The 26,516-nt window shown below is 32.6% G+C and overlaps 4 protein-coding genes and 1 pseudogene across 8 annotated transcripts; 3 read left to right on the forward strand and 2 right to left on the reverse strand.

Moving 5' to 3' along the window:
- Nucleotides 1-172: 172 nt before the first annotated feature.
- LOC111277197 (multisubstrate pseudouridine synthase 7-like) lies at nucleotides 173-6,972 on the reverse strand. Of its 3 annotated transcripts, none has more exons than XR_002688688.2 (21): nucleotides 6,731-6,972; nucleotides 6,273-6,351; nucleotides 5,992-6,189; nucleotides 5,637-5,848; nucleotides 5,397-5,469; nucleotides 5,262-5,318; nucleotides 4,613-4,692; nucleotides 4,360-4,422; nucleotides 4,152-4,239; nucleotides 3,945-4,047; nucleotides 3,713-3,816; nucleotides 3,498-3,571; nucleotides 2,609-2,673; nucleotides 2,266-2,441; nucleotides 1,919-1,986; nucleotides 1,748-1,808; nucleotides 1,638-1,675; nucleotides 1,476-1,544; nucleotides 1,022-1,373; nucleotides 714-876; nucleotides 173-401 (listed from the first exon to the last, which is right to left on the reverse strand). XR_002688688.2 is itself a non-coding variant. In XM_022863442.2 (20 exons), the coding sequence occupies exons 1-20, from the start codon at nucleotides 6,937-6,939 to the stop codon at nucleotides 847-849; spliced, it is 2,199 nt and encodes a 732-aa protein (XP_022719177.2). In that variant the 5' UTR covers nucleotides 6,940-6,972; the 3' UTR covers nucleotides 597-846. The 3 variants fall into 3 exon arrangements, 1 of the variants encoding a protein (XP_022719177.2); XR_016343725.1 differs by having other exon boundaries at nucleotides 616-876; nucleotides 3,713-3,815; nucleotides 3,944-4,047; XM_022863442.2 differs by lacking the exon at nucleotides 173-401 and having other exon boundaries at nucleotides 597-876.
- Nucleotides 6,973-7,182: 210 nt separating this feature from the next.
- On the forward strand, nucleotides 7,183-10,696 carry LOC111277198 (uncharacterized). 2 transcript variants are annotated; one of them, XM_022863443.2, is made up of 10 exons: nucleotides 7,223-7,545; nucleotides 7,906-7,970; nucleotides 8,465-8,513; nucleotides 8,861-8,955; nucleotides 9,123-9,208; nucleotides 9,328-9,387; nucleotides 9,488-9,569; nucleotides 9,820-9,867; nucleotides 10,021-10,134; nucleotides 10,310-10,696. In XM_022863443.2, the coding sequence occupies exons 1-10, from the start codon at nucleotides 7,359-7,361 to the stop codon at nucleotides 10,472-10,474; spliced, it is 951 nt and encodes a 316-aa protein (XP_022719178.2). In that variant the 5' UTR covers nucleotides 7,223-7,358; the 3' UTR covers nucleotides 10,475-10,696. The 2 variants fall into 2 exon arrangements, with proteins under 2 accessions (XP_022719179.2, XP_022719178.2); XM_022863444.2 differs by lacking the exon at nucleotides 9,820-9,867 and having other exon boundaries at nucleotides 7,183-7,545.
- A 323-nt stretch (nucleotides 10,697-11,019) lies between these two features.
- Nucleotides 11,020-13,188, forward strand: LOC111277199 (small ribosomal subunit protein eS1z). The gene is made up of 7 exons (XM_022863446.2): nucleotides 11,020-11,115; nucleotides 11,213-11,260; nucleotides 11,382-11,487; nucleotides 11,947-12,084; nucleotides 12,200-12,385; nucleotides 12,473-12,673; nucleotides 12,779-13,188. The coding sequence occupies exons 1-7, from the start codon at nucleotides 11,105-11,107 to the stop codon at nucleotides 12,872-12,874; spliced, it is 786 nt and encodes a 261-aa protein (XP_022719181.1). The 5' UTR covers nucleotides 11,020-11,104; the 3' UTR covers nucleotides 12,875-13,188.
- A 566-nt stretch (nucleotides 13,189-13,754) lies between these two features.
- On the forward strand, nucleotides 13,755-15,049 carry LOC111277582 (uncharacterized). The gene has a single exon (XM_089764033.1). The coding sequence runs from the start codon at nucleotides 13,813-13,815 to the stop codon at nucleotides 14,866-14,868; it is 1,056 nt and encodes a 351-aa protein (XP_089620159.1). The 5' UTR covers nucleotides 13,755-13,812; the 3' UTR covers nucleotides 14,869-15,049.
- Nucleotides 15,050-15,644: 595 nt separating this feature from the next.
- LOC111277896 (protein tesmin/TSO1-like CXC 2) lies at nucleotides 15,645-20,716 on the reverse strand (annotated as a pseudogene). The gene is made up of 11 exons (XR_016343726.1): nucleotides 20,479-20,716; nucleotides 19,565-19,730; nucleotides 18,748-19,495; nucleotides 18,367-18,454; nucleotides 18,125-18,275; nucleotides 17,968-18,045; nucleotides 17,132-17,321; nucleotides 16,676-16,771; nucleotides 16,532-16,598; nucleotides 16,210-16,348; nucleotides 15,645-16,125 (listed from the first exon to the last, which is right to left on the reverse strand). The product of XR_016343726.1 is annotated as a protein tesmin/TSO1-like CXC 2 (transcript).
- Between the last annotated feature and the right edge of the window lie 5,800 nt (nucleotides 20,717-26,516).

Raw genomic sequence — 26,516 nt, forward strand, 5'->3', positions numbered from 1 at the left:
TTTTTTTTGAATGATTGGATGACTTAGTATCTTTGCACAAGGAACATGTTGGTGGAATTTTCTCGAGATCCTTCAAAACTTGCCTTGACAAGAGACTGACGCCAATGGCAAGGCCAGCAGTTGATTAGAAGGGGAGAAGAAAGTATCGTATTTCTGCCTCAGAGAAAACTAGTTTGCACCGAAACTTGGCTTTAAAAATTGAATCAAATGAATTCTTCGACAACAAAGTCTATTACAGTAATTTCCTTTTTTACTTAAGAGGAAAAAAATGAAACAAATTAAAACTTAGAGATACATTATATTGGAGTGTTATAGAGATGCATCATTCTCTTTTCTTTTGCCAACTGAATGACTGCTATTTCCCAAAGCTTTGAGCAATGTCTGCCTTTCAAACTTTTCACCTGCAAGAAGGTTTGGGATTAACTACTCACCCTACTCTAATCTAACAAGGTTTTTAAACATATGGCTAGTGTTGTGAAGTCAAAACATTGAGCTGATTGATGCAGATACATATCCTTTTGACTACAAGCAGTAGTGCATAAAACCACAACATGCATGAACATAACAATTTCACGCATCCTAAAGGAATCAGTGGGTGACTAAAGGAAAATTTACCGCTTGGAAACAAAAAATGCATGTCTGACTATGGTAAGTCAAACAATGTGCTATTCGGCAGAGAGGGGAAGGTTTGTCTCGATTATAGAAACATGTACCTTACATGTAAACAAAAATGAATCCCAGCATATGGGAATAAACCTTATTTTCTCATTCTTAATTCTTGAGCAACCTGCTGAAAGACATGGCAACCTGATCCTAGTGTCATAAACTATGTGAGCTGCAACATGCTTATTCATTAAGTGTCTTGTGGAATGCAACCTGCAAATGCAGCAAAGAACAAAGTAAGGTGATGTTTATATTGAGCCATAATTTGAGATGAGTTTGGAAATAATTTCTCAATCTTATGACTTGTATAGGCATATTCAGAATCGACAAACAAAAGAAAATTAGCCAAAGTGCATACTGAAGTTGATGTCTTTAGAAGCTCTCTTATTGCCATTGTGGCATAACACGAAGCAGGAAGTGTGAAGGCCAACTTGAGAGCCTTATGAGTTCCCTGAGAATTTGAGTCAGGCAGAGAATGAATTTGTGGAGGCTCAGCTTCTCTAGAACCCTCCACCTCATCATTGTCAGTTGAAAACTTTTTATCATCCTCAAAGCTCTCTATTTGTTCCATATAATCAAATGGCTCTTGGCCCTCAGTTCCATTGGTTGGTTTCTCTTCTTTGAAATGGTTCACGGATTTAGTTTTGGCAATTTTGTCTAAATCTGTCTCTGACAATGCTATATTTCCATCTGTATACGAGATTGATTCCCTGAAACAACATTAAGGGTGTTACTTGCTCAACAATACTTCCAAGGCATCTAAAAGAAGAATACTGCTAAAAAGGACAAATGATAACAAAAGCAGATCATACCATTGAAAATCAATTGGCTTCTGAAAAACACGCCTGTAGCTTCCAGTCATACTGGTTATTGAAAATTCCCTACAAGAAAAAAAAAAAAGATGAAGAGGGAGATGGCCATGGGAAGAAAATTCTTGGGAAAAATATAGGGTGGTTTCAGTTATGAACATGTACTTGATATTATGGACACTTTCTGTCAAGCTTATCCCATCCTGATGAATTAAACAAAAATTATTAGAACCATAAAATTCTGTATTTAATATACATTAAGAAAGATAGCAAACCTTCTTTGCCATATCATGATAAACATCAGCAATATCATTCATTGGATATATTATTCTAGAACTGCCAAGGAAACATCATAACATTGTTAGGAAAGAAAGAAATAACAGTTCATTATGGAAATGGTATGAGCAATGTAAAATCTGTTACTGACTACTTTTGTATTCCCTTACCCAGGCATAGGAAGGACAACATTCTCAATAGTATAATTTCCGGTACTAATATCTGATGCAGTTATGACCTGCCAGAAAGTGGAAGCTATCTTAAATTCTTTTAATCTAGGTTAAAAAGATTGATGCTAAGTTAGTATATAGCAGATGATTAGCTAATGGCACCAAAATCAGAACTTTCACATTTTACTTCTGCTGCGAGTCAAAATTAGGAAAGAAATTATCATCTATAGTATTGAATAAAACAAACTGCTTTGAAGTCTTATCAATCTTTTTTCTTTAATTTCCTTTCAAACCTCAGTTTATAATTTAAAAATTAAAACACGATCTAAAACAAGGTAATAATTGACCTTAACAAGCTTAATTTTCTCTTCTGGAAGATCTTTTCCAGATATTTCATCTAATTGACTACAATCATAAGCATCTTCAAAGCTATTATCTTCATATTCAGATGGAACAACTTTCACTTTTTCTGCATCATCTCCTTTACCATATACCAAGTCTCCCAATACAACTTCATTGCTTCCTGCGTATGGTGGGATGACAGAACCATATTAGATCGGTTACCTTGAAACATTTTAATAAAGCTCAGATAATGAAAATAATGACAGCATACCCTATAAAGGCATTGTGTATACGACAACCTTCTCCCCCAAACAACAAAAAAAGGATCATAAAAACAAAATTGCATACCATATTTTTGCACTCTCATACTTGCTGCATGGTTCCACAAATAGCTTTGGTAACTATGTACATACCTGATCAGTAAAACATTGATAATTTTAAGATTCAATATCACTCTTCTCATGAATGAGTGCGAGTGTGTGTATATGCGCGTGAGAGAGAGAGAGAGAGAAGGAAGGGATTGAGAGGAGGATATATCTCTATACAACTCTTGAGAGCCATAGAAAACTGATCCTAAGGATCTCAATAATTATCTTAATGTAATTCCCAATGTCAATTAACTGGGATAAGGCTTTGTTCAACTCAACTAACTATACTCATGTGTTAACAAGAATGGAACACAAGGGGAAACAAGCAAACTTTAAGTAACAAATCAAGCTACTGAAGTACACAGGAAATAACTAATTAAAAGCCATGCACATGTGAGCTGTAAACTCCAATATCAAACATGGGTGCATGAAAATATACAGAGAGTTCTGCACTTCAAGAGTCTGCACTCGGTAAGTTTTTATTCTCTTGAAAAATTAGTGGAAGCTGCTCTAAATTGACTTCTTAGCCTATCTTGTGCTTTCCTATTCCACTTGCCAGAGTAATTCGTATCCAAGGTAATATGGTTGTTTAACAGCAAAATAAAATTGAAAATTAATGGCAAGACAACTAACATATTAGCATGAAGGATTTATGCAAGAAATATGAGATAGTGAGAGATGAATCCACATGCAAAGTAAATGACTGAACCTGAGCCCACTTATACAGTTATTACACAAAAACAGACTACTGATGAAAATTTAGAGCACACAGACATAAATCATGTTTATTACTCCTCTGTGGAAGCTGACTGTTTTAGAAATAGAGAGTAAAATCATATTCCTGACTTCCAGTCACATCAAGCACTTACATCATTCTCAAAGTCCTAGGTATAGCTTTCAAGGCCTGCAAGTAATTCCCAGGACATTTCTTCAAACACTGCAGCTGAATGAGATGGAAAAAGGGGAAAAATAAATATTATCTTTTATTATGAAGCAGACACAAAAGAAAATCTTGAGTAAACACCCGTGTGAAAGAAATAATGGATATTAATGCCATGCAGAAGTGACAAAGCTGGGAACTTACCATAGACCTTTCTGCAACTAAATGACGAGGTAATTGCCTGAGAGTCCCCTCTATGTCACCAGTTTCTTTATAATATTCCCGCGCCTTTCTTATAACATTTCTTTGTATTTAGAGATTTAAGTCAAGAAAACAACTGATATTTGAGTTGAATGCAGCAAATCCTTTGAGCAGTCTAGCATATAAAAAGTGCTTTGCCCAAAAGGAACGAAAAATAAATATAAATAAAGGATATCCCCTTCTCTTGGATCAAGAATTGTGCTTGCAGCAACTTTCCACTCTCCTCGTAGTAACGTGGCCCCAATGTGATGAGTTGGAATAGAACCAGTTCCAAAACGCTGAAAAATTATAAAGGTTTAGAAAAGAATATAAAACCAAGAACAAATCAGGAAAAAGGAAGGGAGGGAAGAAAGATGAGAAAGAGTGTTGATCACGAAAGTACTTGTAAACCAAAGTAGTTGATGAAGCCATGCCTTCCCAAGGACTCTGTAGATGCTTTAATGGTCTCTTCAGAATCTGCAACAATTCCTCTGAGGAGATAAATGAGTTAAATTAGTGATGGGATATTGGAAGGTGATAGTAGCATTGACGGATGTTCACAGAATAAGACAACATTAAAACAGAATTCACATGTGGGAAAACAATCTCACCTCAATATGATGGTGAATCGGTTTCCAAAGAGCTGCCCAAGAAGAAGGTCATCCTTGACATAGCTAGATGATAATGGCACTATAAGTAATGGTGCATCACACAATAACTTGATAGGAAAACCAGAATGTTAACTTAATACCCTGATTTTTTTAGTTAAAGCTAGAAAACCATACTTCGTGTGATGTTATTCCTCCCACTTTTCTAGGTTTAACTAAAAAATCACGGTTCTACAGTTAAATCAATCAACCTTACCAGAAGTCTCCCACTTTAATACCAATCAACCTTTCATTAAGTGCAGCTAATCTACCGGCATGCTGCTTGAAAACTGTTACCTGGAAACCAACAAAGTGTTCCACTTAAGCATGATCTATTATGCTGCAAAAACCCACACATACACAGATGTATACATACACAAGAAAAAAAATCGCCATCAGAGCCCTCCATACACAGATGAAAGTGCCGGAGGCATTTAACATGAAGAAACTAACAAGCCATTAGTCAGACGGCAGTGTTAATAACTTAAAATTCTATACCCTTGAAATGCATAATTACTAACATGGTTTTCAGGGTCTCCTAAGGGGGCATATCCCAGTTCTTCTAGTACATAGTTATTGGTTATAGATTTATGGTCAAGAAATTAAAATTGCAGCAATTTTAATTAATTTTGTACCTTACAAAGTTTCTTAAAGGTGAAATCCATCCATCAGTTTCTTCAAGATGCTAAAGATTAGCTTCTGCGAACTTAGTTTAGAATAGAATTGACACTACATCACATGCATCTTTTTCATTATATTATCTCCCAAAATGAGCTACACAATTCAAGCAGAGCAAGTAATCTCCCAAAATTAACCAAAACACTAATTAATTTAGCACAAAAGCAGCCAAAGCATGACCAACTTACCCTTTGAGTTGAAACTGACCGCTTATCTTTTGTACCTGCAAAACCAAATGACCTTGGCTGCCAAACAACAATATTAATGAAAAGGTTTCCATTGAATAGATACAATACATGTTTTAAATAAATCCTTCTTCATACCTGAATGCCTAGCATCTTTCCTATCAATCCCAAGGCTTCCTGTGTATCTTTATTCTCCTTGAAAAGATGGAACCTGAATATCAACATAGAAGATAACACCTTCAAAATGTAGTTCAAATGCAATAATAAACGCTTTGTGGAATAGATAAGCAATTGAAGTCAGAAAGGAGAAAGCTTAACATAATTTTTTTTCTACAATTTTAAAAGGCATCAAATTAATGTAGAAGTACAATATGCTACCTAAGGAACTTGCCAAGATGCTCTGGCCAGTGGCTTGAACCTCTACTATCGTAGGGCTTGTCACATCTCTCTTTCCTTTTCTTGGAATTTCTGCCCTTGTTGTTATTCCCAGAATTTAATCTCACACGAATGCATTTTGAGGAAGAATCAGGTCCGTCAACCGTGTCAGTGACAAGGAATCTAAGATTCTCCTTAAAGAAATTATGCATTGCCTGAAAATGTCAAACTCAAAATCAAAAGAGCCTTCTAGTTCGTTTGATTCCCTCTTCGCACGAGACTGAGTAGCACCCTAAATGCTAAAGGAGCAGAAAGATTAATGGATAAATAAATTGAAAAAGGAAGATCCAAAGCTTACTGTTCGATGAAATTTATCAGAGTCTGGAGACAGAAGAATGGGAGAGATATCTTCTTCACTCCCTGAAGTAATTTGGTTAAGAAGAGCTTCTAAGAGATCCACATCAGTGTCACTTGCAAGTGATCTGAATTTTTCAATTTCAGATGCATAACTTTTGTTAAGTTGATCAGATATCTTTGTTTCACCTTCCTCAACAACCTGAGTAGATATTAAAAAAAAAATCTATCATCTATTAACTATACATAAAATACATTTGAAAAATGGAATTTGAGTCAGACTACCTCTAGAGGGGCATCCAAAGAGGTCAAATGAACAACATTTCCCTCTGTATCTACTTCATTCACAATGAAATCAGAATACCTACACACAAAATTCAAAGCAATCAAATTACAAAAAAAAACCCATTTCCTATTGCAGTTATAACCAATTCATAACAAAGAAATCACTCTCAAAACTTCCAATTTTCCTCATTCCACATATTATTTTTCCCATTTCTTTTAAAGACAAAGAACCCCTTCTAGCTAAAACTCATTATACCTACACAACTACCAAGACACAAGCTTGAGTCAAGCTAAACTATTTACCACTAAAATTAACCTAATTCCACCATATCAATCAAGCAAACAGATTTTCATTCATGCACGTGAAAAGCAACAAAATTTAACATATGGGTATTTGCAAAAGCATGTAAAGAAAAGTGGGTTTTTAAGTCAAAAAGAAAAAAGAAGGGAGCTTTCACCTTTGTTTGAGGACGCCACGGAAACCAGGGAGGCTGGAGATGAAACAGAGGATTCCCACATCGGATTCGGTGATGGTCGTCATTAAAGTTAAGGTATTTGAGGATTTGATGATGGGAGTTTTTGTCAAGTTTGATTTTGAATATGATGGGTAGCTTTGGCAGTGGTAGTAGTGGTAGGGTTTTAGAACTGAGACGCCATTACGCCACATATCTTCTGGTATCCGCAGGCCTCATGGTTTAACGGTCTGGTCATTGGTGTAATACGCAGCGTTTTATAGCTTTACCAGGGTCTTCTTTGTTGGTGCCTTGGTGACTTGGCCCTTTATTTGGGCCTTTAGGCTGATGGTATGGCTTGGGTATTAGACCAAGAAACAGATTTGATGAAAAGAAACACAACAGAGATAGAGCCCATTGCCTCTCAACAATTGGGAGTTTGGATGTTGGAACCAAACAGGACAAAACCAGGAACGAAAGTGCTTCAAAAAGTCAATTAACTAGTCTACTCTGGAGATAGAGATCCAATAGACGGGAAACTCGGCAGAGACTAGAGAGAGAAACCAAAAATAGAGCAAATTAAAAACAATCTAATAGATATCCTCCAAGAAAAGAAAAACGTCTACATTGAGAGATGGTGAGCAAAACAGAGGAGATCCAATTGAATAGGCTTGAAAACCAGGTAGACAATGGAGGAGGAGGTACTTGGGCGTATCTTTGCCTTGTCAGGAAGCTCAAAGTTAGGCGTTCAGACAAAGTCTTGAAGCATGGCTTATCGATCTTAAATGACCCCAAAAAAAGATCTGCTCTTGGCCCTGAAGGTTAGTCTTTTTTTTTTTATTCCTTTGTTAAGTTTCTTCTGTTGATTTGTGAAATTGGGTTTTGCTTGAATTGGATGATTTCAACTGTTTGATTTGAATTTTGATTTTTTTTAGTGGTTTTTGTGATTGGGTTTTTTTTTTTTTTGTTTTAGAGGTTCGACTTTTAGTTTTTTTTTTTTTTATTTGCTCACTTGGGTTTTGCTTGAATTTCACAACTTGAAGCTTTATGGATTGCTGCCCCTGCTATTAATTTGCTTGAATTTAAAATAAAACTTGAAGCTTTATGATTTTATTTTTTCTTTTAAAGATTAAAGATTTGAACGGTAATAATTAATAACAATTACTTATATCTTGATACAGAATGGACTCTATATGAGCAGGTAGCTATTGCTGCTATGGATTGCCAATGTCTTGATGTTGCAAAGGTACAAATCTTGTATGTGAAGTTTTTCCGTTTTGGATTGCTTTTAAGCTTTTTGTATCTATATTATGTTAAAGTAATTTTCACATTAAAGAATTCTTTTTTGAGATTGAGACTTGCATTTATGTACAAAACTAATTCTATTCTTTTACCCATTTCATTCGTGATTGTCCCACCGGATTGACCCCACTCTCATTGTTGATTTGGCTTCTCTTTCGAACATGTTAAGAGCTCTTTAAGATGGTGTAGTTTTCTCGTGCTCTGTGAAGACATTAGTTAGAACATCTGGCTTTAGCCTGTTGCATGTGCGGAATGGTGTAACTCTTGTTCAATATTGTTGTTGGTGTAGGCTTTCCTGACTCAGTTCTAATGCTTAACTGTTATTTTCTTGCATTCTTTCTTGAAGTATACTGCTGTTTAGCTTAGATGCTTCTGATTACCTGTTGGTAGTAGGCTAATGAAGTTCCTGTCTTAAATTGGTGCAATTTATTATTGCAGGATTGCATAAAGGTTTTACAGAAGAAATTTCCGGAGAGCAAAAGGGTTGGTAAGTGCATATGACAATTAAATATATGTTCCATGTTTTCAGTTTGTATGACTAAGAATGTATGTATATATTGCTACTGTTGCACTGATTTGTGAATCATGCATTCATGGCCTATCCTTTGATAGTTGACACACCTAAGTTAACCTCTGAACATCTTGGCCGATATTCTACCCCAAACCTTATGGGGCTTACACATTAGTGGTATTATGGCATGAGTAAGGATGGGCAAATTTGTTCTTAAATTAGTTTGGGTTCTTCTGGGTTCCAATGGATGTGTTGCTGGTGACTGTATTCATTTGCTCTTAACATTGAATGGCCTAGCGGTTTTGTTTTGTCATGGTCCACAGGCAGGCTGGAGGGCATGTTGCTTGAAGCGAAGGGATCCTGGGCTGAGGCAGAAAAAGCTTACTCAAGCCTTTTAGAGGATAATCCGCTTGATCAAGTAAATCCGCAGCCACTTCCTCCCCACCCCCCCCCCCCCTTTCTTCTGTCTTCCTTTCCCAAAAGAGTCAATCTTAATGGTGTTCTTTTTTTATGGAGAAATATTATGGGCTATTTCTTTTTATAAAACAAAAGGCATCAATGATAACAAATCCTATTTTTGTGCAGGTAATACATAGGAGGAGAGTAGCCATGGCAAAAGCTCAAGGAAATATTTCAGGGGCTATCGAGTGGCTTAATAAATATCTTGAGATGTGAGATATTTCTCTCTCTCGCACACATTTTTGTGTCTATCCTTTATTGTTTATTTATCCTAATTCGATAATATACGGAAGAGCAAATGACACTCAATTTCCTTTTTTTCTTTTGCCAGATTTATGGCGGATCATGATGCTTGGAGAGAACTTGCAGAGATATATCTCTCCTTACAAATGTGAGTGTTAATCTATATGGCTTGATATTATCTCCTTTTATGTTACCAATTCATAACATAGCAGTGCTTAAGCTCTTTTATATTTTTGTTGATAAATCAGGTATAAGCAAGCAGCATTCTGCTATGAGGAGCTTATTTTATCTCAACCTACGGTTCCATTATATCATTTGGCTTATGCTGATGTAAGTGCCTTCTTTATTATATTTAGAAACTTAGATGCAGCTTCATTAGTGGCTTCCCAAATTCCAAGTTTTCTAGAGAATGACATTCTATTTCCTTTTGCAAATGCTGTTCTTTTAGTTTCTTTTCTTTTTATAGTTAATCAACCAAATATAGAATTGGTTCAGTAGTAATTATGGTTCTGCAAGAATATAAAGACCATAAAACAAAGAACCACTTCCGTACTGATTGTGGTTATTCTAGAATGTATAGACCATGAATTCACCATACAACAACAATGGTTCCCGATCAGCCAAGAAGGTAACTACTGGATAGCTGTTAATGGGTCTCATTCTATACAGGATGATACTTTCCATCTTGCATTGGTTTAACAGAAAGCCTTCTAATGGGAACTCTTTTGATTCTCCTCTGATGCTTGTTTCAATGATTTTTTATTGCACTTTTCATCAATAGGTGCTTTACACACTCGGTGGACTAGAAAACCTTCTGACCGCCAAGAAATACTATGCATCGACTGTAGACTTGACTGGGGGCAAAAATACTAGAGCACTTCTTGGAATTTGCTTGGTAAGTTCCTTCCCTTTCTTTTAAGAATTAAGATGCATTACTATTTATTCGACTCATGCATCAGCTTTTATCCTTTTACTAACCGAAATCTTATAAAAAATTAGTTTTGCACTCATTCTTCTCCTGAGTCCTCGGATTTTATCTTTCTAACCTAAAGTTTAATCCTCATGTTCAGTGCACCTCTGCCATAGCACAGCTTTCAAAAGGAAAGAACAAGGAAGACAAGGAGAGTCCAGAGCTCCAGTCTTTGGCAGCAACAGCCTTGGAGAAAGACTACAAGCAGAGAGCTTCTGACAAACTCAGTCTGCTTACTTCTGCTTTAAGAAGTTTGAAAATTTAGTCTAAAGCCAATGACATTGATTGAACCAGGCTTTCATTATTGTCCCATACTCTGAAATTGAAAAGGGGTCTAAGATAATTTTCAGAAATGTTTTAACTTTCCAAGAATTTGCCATTATTGTTTCCATTCTAATCTTCTATTTGAGGTCTTGTGATGTATTATTCAGGATACTGCCATAAAAACTAGAAATTTTATGAGATAAATTTCCCTTTCTCTGCATAATTTTATGAGTTTTTGGATGTACTTCTCATAATAATAAAGCTTATTGTAATGGTTTTGACCCACATTTTTTTTACCACAGCCAGAAGAGTAAACCATGATTTTTCCGAACATATGTTACACATTTCTGTAAAATGTTTTTTTATTATTATTATTTGGTAAAAAAAAAAAGAAAAAAAATTATACAGAAAACAGAAATACCCAAAAATAAAAGGCCTTAGCGAACCCCTCCCTAAAGCATTTACGTAAATTATTGCCAAAAACAGTCGCATGTGCATAACCCGCCGTTCATGTAAAATCAAAACTACCGTGCAACTCTCGGGTTTGTACGGATTAGGGTTTCATTTTAAGCTCTCGCTCTCACTTCCTTCATCTCTCCAGAAACCCTAACCCGATTCTTTCTCTCTAGCCATGGCCGTCGGGTAGCCCCTATCTTTCCAAAATTCTAACTTTATTTCGGAATCTAGGTAAATCAGGGTTTTCGGTGATTAATTTTTAATTTTTAAATTTTTTTTGCAGGAAGAACAAGAGGATATCAAAGGGGAAAAAGGGAGGCAAAAAGAAGGCGTAAGTCTGATAATAAAAGAAGTGCTTTATATTAAAGATCTGATCTTTTGTAGCATTTATGATAGATTATAATTTAATGGTTTTTTTTTTTTTTTTGTATTTTTTTATGTTTTGGAAACAGAGTTGATCCTTTTGCAAAGAAGGATTGGTATGATATCAAGGCACCTTCAATGTTCAATGAAAGGAACATTGGCAAAACTCTTGTTACTAGAACTCAGGGCACAAAGGTTAGCCTTTTTCTCTTTTAATGCTTTTTTTAGTGTTCAAATGTTTTTTCTTTCACTATTTGGATGTTCTTAATGGAACTGGAAATGAGCTGATGGACTTAATTCTTACTTGGGGATTGAAAATGAGTGCTAATGGAATAGAGTTACTTAGGTGATGGTTTATTGGTTGCCATGAATTGGGAATGATGCTACAGATATTAGATGTAATTAATATAGTTATAGCTTCAATCCTTGTGATATCTTTGGGTTTATACTAATTAATTTGCAGAACATTGACATGGGTGGATTGAGAGAATAACATGTTTAAAGTAAGTGTTTTTGAAGCCAAAGCATGAGACATGCCGGTTAGAAATTGTTTTTTACCTTTCAACCTGTGGCAGTTCTACTAATTGGGAGACTTTATCTTAATTAAACATTTTATGTTTTGCTACTGACTAGTTTGCTGTGTTCTTCTGACAGATTGCTTCTGAAGGGCTTAAGCATAGAGTGTTTGAGGTTTCTCTGGCTGACCTTCAGAAGGATGAAGATCAAGCTTACAGGAAGATCCGACTTAGAGCTGAGGATGTGCAAGGGAGAAATGTTCTCACAAACTTCTGGGTAGGTACTAGGTAGCATTATGGTTTATTTTGTTAGCACAATTACATAGGATGCATTTATCTTTATATAATACTGTTTAAATGAAGCATTATAACTTTTCTTTGCTGAATTTTAGGGTATGAACTTCACCACAGACAAGCTGCGATCTTTGGTGCGCAAGTGGCAGACTTTAATTGAATCTCATATTGATGTTAAGACTACTGACAATTACACCTTGAGGTTGTTCTGCATTGCTTTCACCAAGAGACGTGCAAACCAGGTCAAGCGAACCTGTTATGCCCAGTCCAGCCAGATTCGTCAGGTTCAGATTTCTTTTCCTGGATTGTTGATTAGTAAAGCAGTAGTCTCGCACAATTTCAATGTTTATTAATGGCTGTTCTTTTCTCAGATCCGCCGTAAGATGAGGGAAATTATGGTTAACCAGGCCTCAACCTGTGATCTGAAAGAACTTGTAGCAAAGTTCATCCCTGAGGTGATTGGCAGAGAGATTGAGAGGGCTACCTCAAGCATTTATCCCCTACAGAATGTTTTCATTCGTAAAGTCAAGATCCTGAAGGCTCCCAAGTTTGATCTTGGCAAGTTGATGGAGGTATGTATTGGTTTTCTATAAACTTGGCTTCAATAGTTGTATCATGTCATGTAATTCGGTTTTTAGTTCTTGGTACTCTTTTTGATGCAATGTCAACATCTGCAGGTACACGGTGACTATTCTGAGGATCATGGTGTGAAGTTGGAGAGGCCAGCTGATGAGACAATGGCAGAGGGGGAAACTGAGGTTGTTGGAGCCTAAAGAGCTTTGTTTTAATTAGTATAGTGATACTTCCATTTTTAGCTTGGTTGAGTAGACAACATCTGGAAGTTTTGCCCTTACATTTCATTATTGTGATTGATGTGAAGAACTAGCTTGGCACCTTAGCCTAGAAAGTTTCTATTCAGCATTTTTTTTTTATGATTTTGATTGGATGAGAGCTTTTTGTTCCTATTTATCCGTGATAACATTGCAACCTGTTTAAATTTTTAGTTTGCAACCCTCATTTAGCTGTTGGAATGTGGTACATGCCCATTGTTTAAAGAGAATGAGATGAGATTGTATCTTTTTGTCCATGCAGCAGATATGTTAAAACTTAAATAACACTGATCACTAATTATTCATTCACAATTAATTCAGTTTATAAATATAACAGACTCTGGTTAAATTTATGATAGTTGGATTCATGCAACATTGGTTTGATTTATGATTATTTATATTAATCAATGGTAGATAAAAATATATACTCAAAATATTAAATTTAAATAATATTAGTCATTCACAATTAATTAGTTATGGATATCATGAATTCATAAATAGTCAGATTTATGAATAATTATATTAATTTAACTTAAAATAGTTATATGAATCAATTGAATTAAATTTATTAAAATTTAAATTAACAGTTAATTTATTTTGAACAAAAGCATTTAACTAGGAGGGAATTCCTACTTGTTTATGGAGATTTACCAATTTATGATATTTGACTTTCTTAAATTACAAGTTCAAACTTAAATATATGTTGGACTGTAGTTAAACGGACGGTATAAATTCTTCTCCAACAAGGAAAAGTTTGTCTATTTAAACACAATATCTTTCATTATTTTCTTTGCAAACTTTTCTCCATCTTCGCAATCTCCTTTGATTTTCCTTTTTTTTTTTTTTTTTTTTTTGGTTTCTTTTTCTTGGCTGTGGAGACAATGTCTTCATCTAGGTTAGACCTCTCTAACTTAACCAGGGAGAGTTTTCGTAACATTTTTGATAAGATTAACAGTGATGCTTCTTCCATTCTTTCACTTACCCATCAATTGAAACAAGTGGAAAATCATTATGGTTCCATTGGAAACTCCATTGATGAACGTTTCAGGCAGCTTCATTCCATTGAAGAAACCATCAAACAAAGTCTTGGGGAGCTCAAGTTGAAGGAAGAAAAGCTGAATCTGAAGGAAGATGATATTAAACAAAGGTGTGAAGAGCTTGAACGTCGGGAGAAGGAATTGGAGTTGACGGGAGAATCACAGACAAGTCAAAAAGAGATTAACAGGATACAAGATTTCCTAAAAGAACTTGAGTTGGCTAAACTAGGGTTTGAGGAAGAGTTGAGAAAGCTTGACTTGCAAGAAAAGAAACTTTTGTTGATGGCTCAAGAAAGGTTTGAACATCAAGCAAGACTTCAAGAAAAAGAGAGAGAATTCGAGGCAAAAGAGAAACGTTTTAAAGAATTTGTGAAACAATGTGGATTCAGCGAAAATTTTAAAAAACTTCAAATACCATTCACAAGGTCAAAGTCTAAAATTCTGCAGCGCTGTAGTTTAATCCAAAACCTTATTGAAAAAGATTTTCGGCTTCAGGCAATCAAACTTATATGTGAATTCGACATGGCTGACAAGTTCTCGCTACCAACTCTTCTCCAGGATCACTTGAGGCAAGTAAAGAAAACCTTCAGGGAACGCAAACATGGAGATGAATCTGTTCCAACTCAAATTGTGGCTATAACCAAAGAGATTGCTGACCTGAAAGCTGTGATTAAATTGATTCAACTTTACAATCTTGGAGCTTATTTCCCTCTTGGAAAGATAGAGAAAAGTATAAGGAAACGGGAGAAGAAGAAGGTTGAAATGCAGAATTTTGGACCACGTACAAGGTCTAAGTCTAAACTCTTGCATCAGCCAAGTGAGGAAAACTCTGATGCCATCTCCATTGAGAAAGAGACTCAGCCCCAGGAATGTAGAAATAAGCGTGCTCGGATGGGTTAGCTGCTTGGCTGCAAAAAAATCATTCAACTTTTAGATTGCTCTAAGTTAAAACTTTCTGTAGTGGTATTGGCTAGGATTTGCAAATTTTGTGTGGAATATCTGATCTGATCTTTCTACTTGACGGAACTATTTGTAGTTTTCTTTATAACTTGGCACAAACTTATATTTGTTCCATTTAAAAGCTGTTTGTTGGTTATGTTTCAATTTCTGATTGTATTTATTATTAGAACTAATAATTTTAATAAAGATATGGTGTAACGATATTAAAACTAATAATTTTAAAAAATATATGATGAAACGATATGAAAAAATATGATTTAAAATTTAAACAAAATTATATATAAATTTGACAAAAACCAAGAAATATTGTGTTTGACTTGAGACATAATAATTTTTATATTTTATACATATTAGACATAAAATAAACAAATATAAATGCAGGAATTATCATTTAGAAGCAGTGCATATTTTTATCTGTGATAGCAAGGTATTGCAATTCACTTATCCAAAATGGCCTAAACATTGCCTAAATTTTCATTTCACTGAATGATTGATTATCCACCTAAGCCTCCCGTGTTAAACAGGAGAACTTTACAAACCAGAATCAAAACTACTGTTAAAGTTTTCGGAGCTTAATTCTACAGAAGCTTTAATCAATTTTTCAGGAAAAAAATTTAAGCAACATACCATAGTAAATATTATACACTCAAAATTAATATGATGATTGTCAGCTACAATTTACGGAGACAAGAAGAAAAAAAAAACATAGTATTACAGGGACAACCTATTCTGAAGATGCATTACATATAGTGGAAGTACATTGTTACTATGTATGGAAAGGAATTGCCTCAAAATCCCATTGCTGGAGAACACCAGCATTATGAAGAAAATGATAACTTTAACAAGTGTTTTGAAAAGTCAGCTTTTTTCATGGTGGAGAGAATGATGGAAATGGAGGGACAGATCTCAGTATCAACTTCCTACTACGCCATGCAGTGGATGAACTGCATTCACGATGTGAAGGTGAAACCCTCTTACAGTTTGGAGAGGTTGGTTTCAGATCAACAGGTACGCATTTATGTTTCAGAACCTCAGGAGTTTCATCTTCTGGAATTGCCTGAAGATGTGAACTGAACTTGGGGCTGACAAGAGGAAGAATCTGATGAGCCATGTTCTTGAGTGGTGCACAACTGAGGAGATGACCTAACAGAATGGGCAAATGATCCTGCAAGCTTCCCGCTATAAGCAAATGGCACCCTGCAAAATGGTGTAGACTTAATCACTTGAACTAATCTTGGTATAAGGATAGCCTAACTAATCTAAGAGAATGTGAAATAGTACCTGGAAATATCAGAGGAAGGTACTGAAATATCTAGATGCTCTTCACCTTCATTGATTACAATGTTGCTTGAATTTTTCTCTGATGCATTCCTTTTACAGGCCTGTAAGTCCTCCCCTTCAGATTCAGATTCATCACCACCTAGTGGAAAAAAAAAGGCCATATTAGGAAATATTAGAAAATTGGAATGCACTGGCCATGTCAGACATACTGCCCCTATAAGATAATTGAAAAGAACTATAATGGAGAGGGGACAAAAAATGAATATCAGTTCCAGTCATTAAGATTTATATTCGGCCAAAAATACACCAGATAAAGACTCACCATCCTTAGGCCCAAAACTGTTTTTACAACCTTCACATCTACAACTAGGAGAGCATCCCACACCAGCCTTTGTTCACAAAAAAAAAAATCCATATCAGATTAGTGAAGAAAACATTGCGTGCAGAATGAGCTGAAATGACAAACCTGAAAGCATTCACAGTATTTCTTTAAGCAACTTGATTTTTTACAATTGCATCCTCTTTTATGCCTGGCTGAAGCTGGAGTTTTGTTAGTTTCACCCTGCATGAGCAACACCATTTTTATGTGATTTAAGTAGAATTGCCCAAAGAATAGACCAATTATTTAAATTTGGCAAAATTGTCATCAAAGCACACTCTTCTCATATTTATGTTGACAAAGCATCACAAGATCATAAGCCATGTTAGATGAGCTCATGCTAAGAACCAAAGCTTGGTCAAGTGGTTGTTAACCATCCAAAGGAGTGTCAACATCCAAGGTTCAACTCCCCTATCTCATGTGCCTTATTCAAATATACCAAGAAAAATGTCACATACCAAAATTAAGTGGTGAGCAATGCACTTTGATGACTTTGATTCTGCTCTAATATCCAGCAGCTTAATCATAAAAATAGAATCCAACCCAGCAGCCCAAAAAACTGTCAGTGCTTCAAATCACTTTGGGAGCAAATGCTAGTGGAGTGCGAGATTCAATCTGTCTGCGAGTCTCTAGTACCATATGTTCATGAATTGGCTTATTGAAGCAATCTTGACATGAACAAGGCTCAATACAGTACAGACCAGCGGCAAAGCAGACACTAACTTTATCACAAAATATAGCCAGTAGAACCATGTAAGCAATATGGAAAGTAGTTGAATTCCAAACGTGAGAAACAGGTGGAAATTGATGGCAGTGACTATAATGAGTAGCGATAAAACTAGACAGCAGAGAACCAAGACAGTCCAAACAGAAATATCCAAATAAGGAGATGTAAACAAGGAAAACATGGTTGTTAAATCCCATATCATTCTAATAGGCTATTGGAAATTGATTCATTAAGTAATCATAGAAATCAAAAGCAGTACGCCACCTTTTGCTGCCTGAAGTAGTATTCCCTAGATTTTAAAACTCACTGTTAAAATTGAAACAGTTTAATATGATATTACAAAATCAAACAAATAACGTAAAAAAGGTAGAATTGACAGCCCTTAACATCAGCATAGACTTATTGCTGCATCTAGAGATATGTAAGAGCCAAGTTTCACAAATATTTAGCACCATAAAGTTGGGCCTGAATATCTTATAATTTTAAATGTAGGAAGTGAAGTTCAAACTGTTCATTCACCTAAGTTTTAATTCGGAGTACTTAAGGGCCTGAGTATCACCAATGGAGGAATTAACCCAAAATTGACTTGGTGAAACACTTGAAGAATATGCACACTGACCCTAAATATAGGTTTAAATAAATACGACAGACTTACAGCTTCAAGCATTTTGATCTTTTACAGTTACAGCACTTGCATGCCGCACTCTCCTCGACAAGTTCAAACTTTTGCCTCCACAGCACTAAACTCATCAATTTGTATATCAAGGTGTTTGAATGCATGTTTTAAAAGTTAGAAATCTTATACATGCCTCTTCATTTCCAGACTATTATGGTCAGCCTCATTGCCATCAACACTAGCAGTTATCTCAGAAGAATATTCTGTAACCACAATTCTCTTGTCATGAGGAACCTCACCCCTCTTCATAGAGCTTAGAGTTGATTTACTAAGAGGATTCTGACCTGCAGTCAGAGACATAGAAAATGTCAAGGAGCCCAACATGCATATCAATTGCTTTTCAGAAGCTAGAGTCTCCCGCTAAAGAAGCACCACCTTTTGAGATGTTTGGAAGCGAATTCAAGTGCAAACCGAAACCAGGCGACTTATCAAACACCAGACAGCACCGTCAGATGCTAGGCTGCTGAGAGAATAGCATTAAGGATAATTATAGAAAAGTGTCAATACACTGAGTAGGACAAACAGTGTAAACGTTTCAGAAACCACAATCACATAGAAAACATGCTTAATAAACATACAATTATAAGGAACTTACATGATTCAAGGTAAACATTTCACAATAATGATTGGCTCACTTACACTCTTTTCATTTTCTCAAAAGAATAAAAAAAATAACTTTATATAAAATATTATCTTATCTTAAATATGCAGTCTGCGTCAAGAAAGCATTACACAAGTATAGGTTTTTAAGTTAACCTGACAGCTGGACTGGTTGCACTTGTCCCCCTTGTTATCCTTTTTCATACCTGAATCACTGACTGCTAGTTTGTCCAGTAGAGAAGTAGGCAGGATGCTAGGTGTCTGATCTGTTATTGGCTCTCACAATTCACTTTGTTTGCAAGAACTGCTAGGATCACCTGATTCTGCATTTGCTAAATTATTGACATTATCTAGTGGGAACTGCAGGATAGTTGACAGAAAGAGGTTGTCCCACAGTCTGCTGTTCTCCGATCTTGCCCATCGGTATTGTCATGAATGATAGATGAATTCATTGTCAACATATCAGCAACTTCAGAAACAACTGTCACCCAGTCACATCCTGCTGATTCTTCACTCCACTTAATTCGACATATTTTACGCAAATCTCTTTCATTTTCAAATAACCGTTGCCTCTCTTTCCCTTCATCCCTGTTGTGTTGGAAAGGAAGTGTCTCTTCTCCTGCCAGTTCCTCGCTTGCGTTTTTCAGTATCTCATCACGAGGCTCCAACTTACCATCAGGATTCCCACAATCATATTTCAAGGCACTTGGCAACTCGATTGCTAAATCCTATTGCTCATCAAGTAGATCACTGCTAATTCCTTTGGATGAACTGCCATTATTGGGACATCCCAAATGTTCATCACACAAGTCAGATTGCTCAATGACTTTTGAAGATCCCTCGCCTGTATTAGTCATTACCACTCTGGAGGACCCTAGAGTTTGAAGCTGCCAAGAAATGGTGCCTGAAACAAACATCATTAAAACACTTAAAATATCGAACTAAATAAAGAAATAAGGACATTTAGTTTTACCTTTTAACCAAAAACCTGGATTACCTATGGCAACTGATCTGCGGGGAAGGAAACAAAGATGAAGGAGACAAAAAATCCAGTGAATTGAAAACATTGTTAGTCTGCCTGGACTTGGCTCGCTCAATAGGTGAAAGACTGTCAATGTACTTAAAGACAGGTGAATCCTACAAAGGGAGAAAGCAACATTTAAAACTTAGCATGCAAGTCTTAAATTACCTGATTAAGAAATGATCAAGAAGAATAGAAAACAAACAATCAAACAACCAAACAAACAAAAGGTAAAGCAATCTAAACCAAACCACAAAAAAGTATCCTCTTTATATCATTCCATACAAACAAAATAAGAACGTGGCCAACATTTTCAAGTGCACAATTAGTCAATTCCAAATCTCAACCTTCCATGAGTAAAGAGTCCCTATGGCTCTAAATAAGACTATAATTCCATGTCGATGCCGGCACTGTAGACGGTTGAGATTGACTAATTTTACAAAGGTAGAGAATCCAACTATTTTGCGACATGAAGTTTGATTAAACTAGGGGAAACTTCCACCTTCCCTTCATAGTTTCTTTTGCATTTTTTTTTTTAAATTCAACAACTATCCAAACGCTTAAAGCATGGTGGTAATCTAACCTACAACTCAAAAATGAAGGGCAATAATGAAGACATAAAGCCATCAACAATTAAGTCTAAAGTATCGAAAAATTAACCCAAAATGAAAAGAACAAGCGAAGTTAAACTAAACTAAAACAAAATAACCGTCACAGGCAAAAACCCACATTACATACACAAGTATTAAAACCCCAAAACCCTTTCACGCAAAATAAAGGGTATTGACCAAATTTCTGAGCAAACAAACATTAGTAACATTAACCCAAATTCATAAAACAAGATTAAAAAAAAAAAAAAGAACCCTCAAATTTGGAATGAGAAGTAGTTGGAGCGAACTGGGTTTTATATCTGGTGTACCCATTTTCACCAAGGCCTCCACATCTTCATCTCGCTTTTGCTTTAAGGCTGCCGAAAGCTTGATAGCTCGGAGACTTAAGAGACAGCCAAGCACTTCCTTTCTTTTTTTTCTTTGTTTTAGTTGGAGATCGAAAAACCCTTTTTGGACGAACAAAATGTTTGATTGAAGAAGCCGGAAGGCGGGAAAACATGAAGCAATTTTATTTTATTTTATTTTATTTTTTGTAAAAACCCATTTACGCTGTGTCAGCCCATGCATGAGTCCAGCCCCAAATAAAATGGACCCATTTTGCTTTGGAATGGAAGAAAGAATTTTTAATTATTGGTTTTGGAGAATTTGACAACTTTTTTTTGTTCGAAAAATCTCGGTTCTAAATATTTTTAATATTTTTTTATACTATGTTTGGAAAAAGAGAAATAAAATATAGTTATTTTTATTTTATTTCTTTTGTTTTGTAAACGAAAAAGTAGATTTGTATCATGTGTTTCCTTCAAATCTAATCTTTTCAATCGAGAGAAAAATATTTTTTAGTATTTTAAATTACGAATAATTAAATTTTGATTATTAAAATTAAAAATTTTAAAAATAAATTTATATTTAAGTTAATTATTTTATTTATAAATTTACTCGACTTTCTTTTTCCTTTCATTTTTTTTCTTACATAACAAAAACAAAGAAAGCAAAACAACTCTTCTTAAATTTTTTTTCTTTCTTCTATTTTCTTTCATTCTTATCAAAACATTTTTTTTTTGTTCAAATAAGGGTAAACGACCGTACAAAAGAGAAGGGTGATGACAGAGTTAGAACTCGCACTCGTCTATCTCTCTTAAAACTTCTTAAACACTAGGCTAAGAGATGAAAGACCTATCAAAATATATTGTTAATAAATAAAAAATAGGAATGTTCATTTGATTGGTTAATCATTTAATTATTTTTAAATTGAATTAATTAAATATCAAAATATATTTAAAATCATTTTTGAAGTATATTGAAATTATTTCAATAGGGACTAATTAATCATAATATTTTAATTTAGTCAAATAATTTGATTTTAACCAAAATTTGAACACCCTTGTTAAAGAAGTTTAATTATTTTCACATACTTATTTCTCTCTCTTTTGGAAACCGACCTTTCCTAATACTTTTACACTTAATTTATAAATTATTAAAAATAAAAACCTTCTCCATCCCTTTTTTTAATCCATTTTATTTTTTAGAATATCACAAAATTATGTTTTCTTTCTTTTTTTAACATATAAAATTCTTACTTTTTATATTTTAAAATTATTTTTATTATATGAAACTTTAATTTTATTAAAAGTTTTTAAATTTTAATAATAGATACATTAAAATTAATTTTTTTAATTCTAAAAAATCAATAATACCCAAACAATTTGGAATGGAAGATATATTATAAGCATGATTACATGAGATAATATCTCATGACGATAATATTTTATTGAAATTTGTTTAATTTAAGATAATTTTTAAATAACACAAGGTAAAAAAAATACTTTCACTGAAATTTTAAGTAATATGAATTAATATATGAATATAATTTCACTAACCCAATCATTGTCCAACGATAGAATTGCAACACGATAATCACGATTTGCTCTCTTGTTTTTTTAACTCATTAAACTTTTTTATTACTTGTAGAAGATAGGCTACTAAATTTCAATACTTTACCTTCAAATGCAAATTATTTTAATGTTCATTGTTCTTCATGTGTCTTTTTTTTTATTAATTACGACTCTTGGTTTAATATTTTTATTATTTGTTTTCAATTTTTTTATAATAAAAAAGCCAACCATACCAAACCTAAATGATTATCTATTTCTATATATTGGATCACTTTTGGGTCAGTCCACAGAGTTGAAAAAAAAAATTTTATTCATTTGACGAATCTTGACTAATTATTCTGTACATCAGCACAAATAGAGTTTTTTAATATATACATATATAATATTATTATTTAATATATTAATGATAAAATTTTTAGTTCTATGAAGATATTTAAACAGATGATACATATCCATTTAAAGTATATATTTAAGGAATATTTGTATCTACTATATAATTATTAAATAAACACATGCTAATAATATAAATTCATGTAAAATTAAAAATTTGCACTATCAATTTATAGATAAATAATATATATATATTTATATAATATCTTTAAAGTGTCATAATGTATCATTTCGGAGAGTCAATCGTTAAAAATAAAAAGTTAAGAAATTACTATCAATATTTTTTATTGAGGTATAATTAGCCACTACTATCATTTGATTTAAAAATTCGAAATTAGGTTCAGGAATATTATTACACGTGAGAAATATTATAGCATTTTCACATCGCCTATTTAAATATGGCACCAATTAATTTTATATGATCATAAATTGGTCTTGTTTAAATAGTCTTATACTTATTACTTCATCATTTTTGTTTTTATTATTTAAATAATGAAATTTTTCTAAATTATTTTTGATATTTTTATTTTAACTTATGAATTTTTTTCACCTCAAAAGTATTCAAAGAAATTACTTATTTCCTTAAAGAGACTCTGTATTCGGATTTATTTTAATATTTTGAAAGCAAAGTAGATTATAATTTCTTTATACAAATACTTATGGTATGACTTTAAAAATTTAGAAGAAAATCACTACTTGTGATTCTCTCATAATTTATTATTGATGAAAAATTTAATATACTTTGTAAGGTTTATTTATTGTTTGTTTTATTATTGACATAAAAATATTTATTAGTTAAATTCTCGAAATATTTCTAATACTTTCAGACTATTTTGAGAAAATCTTTTATTTAGGAATTTCGATAAAATCATCATTTTTAATTTTATAGTTATTTTATTTATTATTTTGTGTTTGAAAATTTCTAAATACTTTAAATTTTTTCTTTATATGAATATTAATAAAATCATCACTTGTGACATTATTTTTTATTAATAATTTTTATGCTTACAAAAGTTATAAAATATTTCTAACATTTTTAGAATATTTTAGAAAGTTCCTTTGTATAAATATTTTTAATAAAATCACCACATGTGATTTTATTTTTTTATTAATAATTTTTTTATGTTTGAAAAAATTTTTAAAATATTTTTAACACTTTTAGAATATTTTAAAATTTTTTTTATGCAAATAAAACCATAGCTTGTGATTTTATAGTTATTAGCATTTTTTTTTTTATACTTGAAAAATTCTAAAATTTTTAGAATATTTAAATTTTTTGTAAATATTTTTTAATAAAATCACTACTTGTGATTTTATAGTTATTTTATAATATTTTATTTATTTTTTATTATTTATTTTTATTCATTCATTATTATAAATTTTATATTTTATTATTATATTTATTTTAACATATCGTAAATTATAAATTAAAGTGCTGAAACTAACACAAGAATAGAATAAATAAAAAAAGAGAAAAAATAAAAAATACCAAAATTCTCCAATCAACGACAAGTCAACTTGGTCAATAGCAACAGGTGGTCAGTTGTAGTTCACCTCGGTCTGGAGTGATTTGGAGCGGTCTTGGACCGGTTTGGAACGGTCTTGGACCGGTCTCTCTCTCTCTTCCTTCAAATTCTTTTTTTTTTTAAGCCAATAAAAAAATTCATCTAAATCTAGATTTATGTAGTTTTGTAGAAATTGATGATTAAAAAATTCAATGATTACTAAAAAATTCAAATAAACACAAAATTGGTGATTGAAAATTTTAAATAATCATCAAAAAATTTAAAATTTTTTAATTTTTGACGAGGTCAAAACTCTTTTAAAAAAAATCTCAAACTTTTCTAAAATGATCCCCTTATTCTCTTCCTCACTTTTTTTAAAATGATTTTTCTTGAAAAAAATCTCAAACTTCCCAAATCAAAGTTTTTTTAATTTTCGGTTGAAAACTTTTTTTTAGTTGTTTGTTTTTTTTTTTACTGAGTTTATGTAGTGTTGTTGTTCTGATTTTTTTTTTTTTTTTTGGTGACAAGTGAATCAATATAGAGGTAGTGTTAATTTTTCAAAACAATTTCTAGCCTCTTTCCCCCTTATAAATTGATTTTGTATTTATAACCAAAATTTTTTAAAACCAATCTTGAATTTGAAGGGATTATGGAAGAAAAATGGGATGCTGATTTTGAAATCACAGCTTGCAAAGTAAGATCATAAACTGGCAAGCTTGAATTCAATGCAAAAGATGCACAGAGTCATCTGACATGTTTGAATTTGGTGCAAAGATGCACAATGTCATCTGGCAAGCTTGAATTTGGTGAAAAAATACACAGACAATTGACAAAAGGATTAAGGAATAAAGGAAAAAGATGAAAAGATAAAATAATAATAATAAAAATAATAAAATTTTTATAAAATTTTTATAAAAATTTAATAATCAATATAAAAACGATCACAATACTTAATTTTTCGGATAAAATAAGAGCTTACATAAAGTACTATTTTTGTTTAATTAAACCACTTTATATCTAATGGATTTTAGTGATTTTAATATAAAATGAAGGCTTAATTAAATAAAGATATTACTTTAAAGACTTAATTAAATGCAATAAAAAATTAGAGCTTATTTGAAAAAATACAAGTCATTTTAGGTTTTTAGCCAAATTTTAATGATTTTAAATTGAATTAAAAAATAAACAAAAGATCATTTATACAGGTAATTAAAATGATGTAAACAAACTTTGGCCTTACATTTATTTGAAAGGGCATTATTAATCCGACTTCGTGCTTTGCCTTTTATATATACTCTAAACAATAATTGTTGTATTTGTCATAGTCTATTTTTCATAGGTTGATGGCTTTGCCTTTTATATATACTCCAAACAAATATTGTTGTATTTGTCATAGTTTATTTACAATAGTTCGATAGTAAGAGAAAAAAATATAAGTGTTGTAATTTAAATTTAAAAATTAATATATGAAATTAAAAAAAATTTAAAAGAAAATTTTCTTATAAACATCTCAAAAAATTTCTCTAAACATTTTTTATCAATAAAATTGTTAAATTTTTTTATAATTTTTTATATATTATAAATGAATATACCCTCAAAAAAATATCAAATTCATTATTATTTAAATTTTAAATTTATTAAATATCATGTATTAAAAATTATTACATGAATTAATTAATCTAAATCTTTTATTTAAAAATAAGTAGCCATACATTTCATTATATCTTATTTAGGAAATATAGGAACTCTGGTAATATCTAGACTGAACATCATGTGATCTGAGCAATATTAGCTGTACCTAGCAAACAAATTATTCAATTCTGTCAAAGCTGTCGAAACCTAATTATAACACTCTGGAAACTTATTCCTATAATTATAAAATTAATGGGAGGTTTGCTAATTGCTGCATTTCCTTTATGTGGTCCGTAGACGAAGACAAGCAAGAATGACAAGCAATGCACGAAGCAAACCAACTCAGTGTTTCGTGGTAGCAGAGTTGATAGACTGCAAAGCATGTGCAGCAGTCGGAGAGAGAGAAAAAAAAAAAAAGCATGCAGAATTAATTATTCAAAAAGAGAAAGGAAAACTTTTAAATTACATAAAATTATTACAAATCTCTTAAGTTAAGGATTTATAAATAATGATTAGTAAATATGATAAATAAATAAATAGTAGTATAATTTTAATCTCTCTTAAATAACAAGGCATAAAATTAAAGTATAAACAACGAAAATATAAATAAATAAATAAATAAAAACTAATACTTTAGTTTGGAGGCACTTATTTAAATTTTTTTAACATATATATATATAGAGCCCTCTGGCTTGCATTACGGTCTGCGGTAGGTTGCTTGTAGGAGCTCGACGATGGAAAGTCAGGTGGCAAGTTTTATGTGGAAAGGATGTTTGTTGTAAAAAAATATATAGTTGATAATTTGTATGTTTATGTTGTTATTATTTTATAATTTTTAATATAATTTATATTAATATGTCACATAAAAATAATA

This window comes from Durio zibethinus, chromosome 7 (assembly GCF_047325235.1).
Source record: "Durio zibethinus cultivar Kanyao isolate XHJ-2024 chromosome 7, ASM4732523v1, whole genome shotgun sequence".
In the NCBI taxonomy this organism is placed as follows: Eukaryota; Viridiplantae; Streptophyta; class Magnoliopsida; order Malvales; family Malvaceae; genus Durio; species Durio zibethinus.

What these genes read in the sequence shown, in the direction of transcription:
- LOC111277198 (XM_022863443.2), top strand. Translation starts at nt 7,359, where the DNA reads ATGGTGAGCAAAACAGAGGAGATCCAATTGAATAGGCTTGAAAACCAG. An exon ending in ATCTGCTCTTGGCCCTGAAG is followed by an intron (nt 7,546 to 7,905) that starts GTTAGTCTTTTT and finishes ATCTTGATACAG; the next exon opens with AATGGACTCTATATGAGCAG. An exon ending in TCCGGAGAGCAAAAGGGTTG is followed by an intron (nt 8,514 to 8,860) that starts GTAAGTGCATAT and finishes CATGGTCCACAG; the next exon opens with GCAGGCTGGAGGGCATGTTG.
- LOC111277197 (XM_022863442.2), bottom strand. Translation starts at nt 6,939, where the DNA reads ATGTGGCGTAATGGCGTCTCAGTTCTAAAACCCTACCACTACTACCAC. An exon ending in TCAACTACTTTGGTTTACAA is followed by an intron (nt 4,048 to 4,151) that starts GTACTTTCGTGA and finishes ATAATTTTTCAG; the next exon opens with CGTTTTGGAACTGGTTCTAT. An exon ending in TCTTGATCCAAGAGAAGGGG is followed by an intron (nt 3,817 to 3,944) that starts ATATCCTTTATT and finishes ATCTCTAAATAC; the next exon opens with AAAGAAATGTTATAAGAAAG.
- LOC111277582 (XM_089764033.1), top strand. Translation starts at nt 13,813, where the DNA reads ATGTCTTCATCTAGGTTAGACCTCTCTAACTTAACCAGGGAGAGTTTT.
- LOC111277199 (XM_022863446.2), top strand. An exon ending in AAGGGAGGCAAAAAGAAGGC is followed by an intron (nt 11,261 to 11,381) that starts GTAAGTCTGATA and finishes TTTTGGAAACAG; the next exon opens with AGTTGATCCTTTTGCAAAGA. An exon ending in ATCTTGGCAAGTTGATGGAG is followed by an intron (nt 12,674 to 12,778) that starts GTATGTATTGGT and finishes CAACATCTGCAG; the next exon opens with GTACACGGTGACTATTCTGA.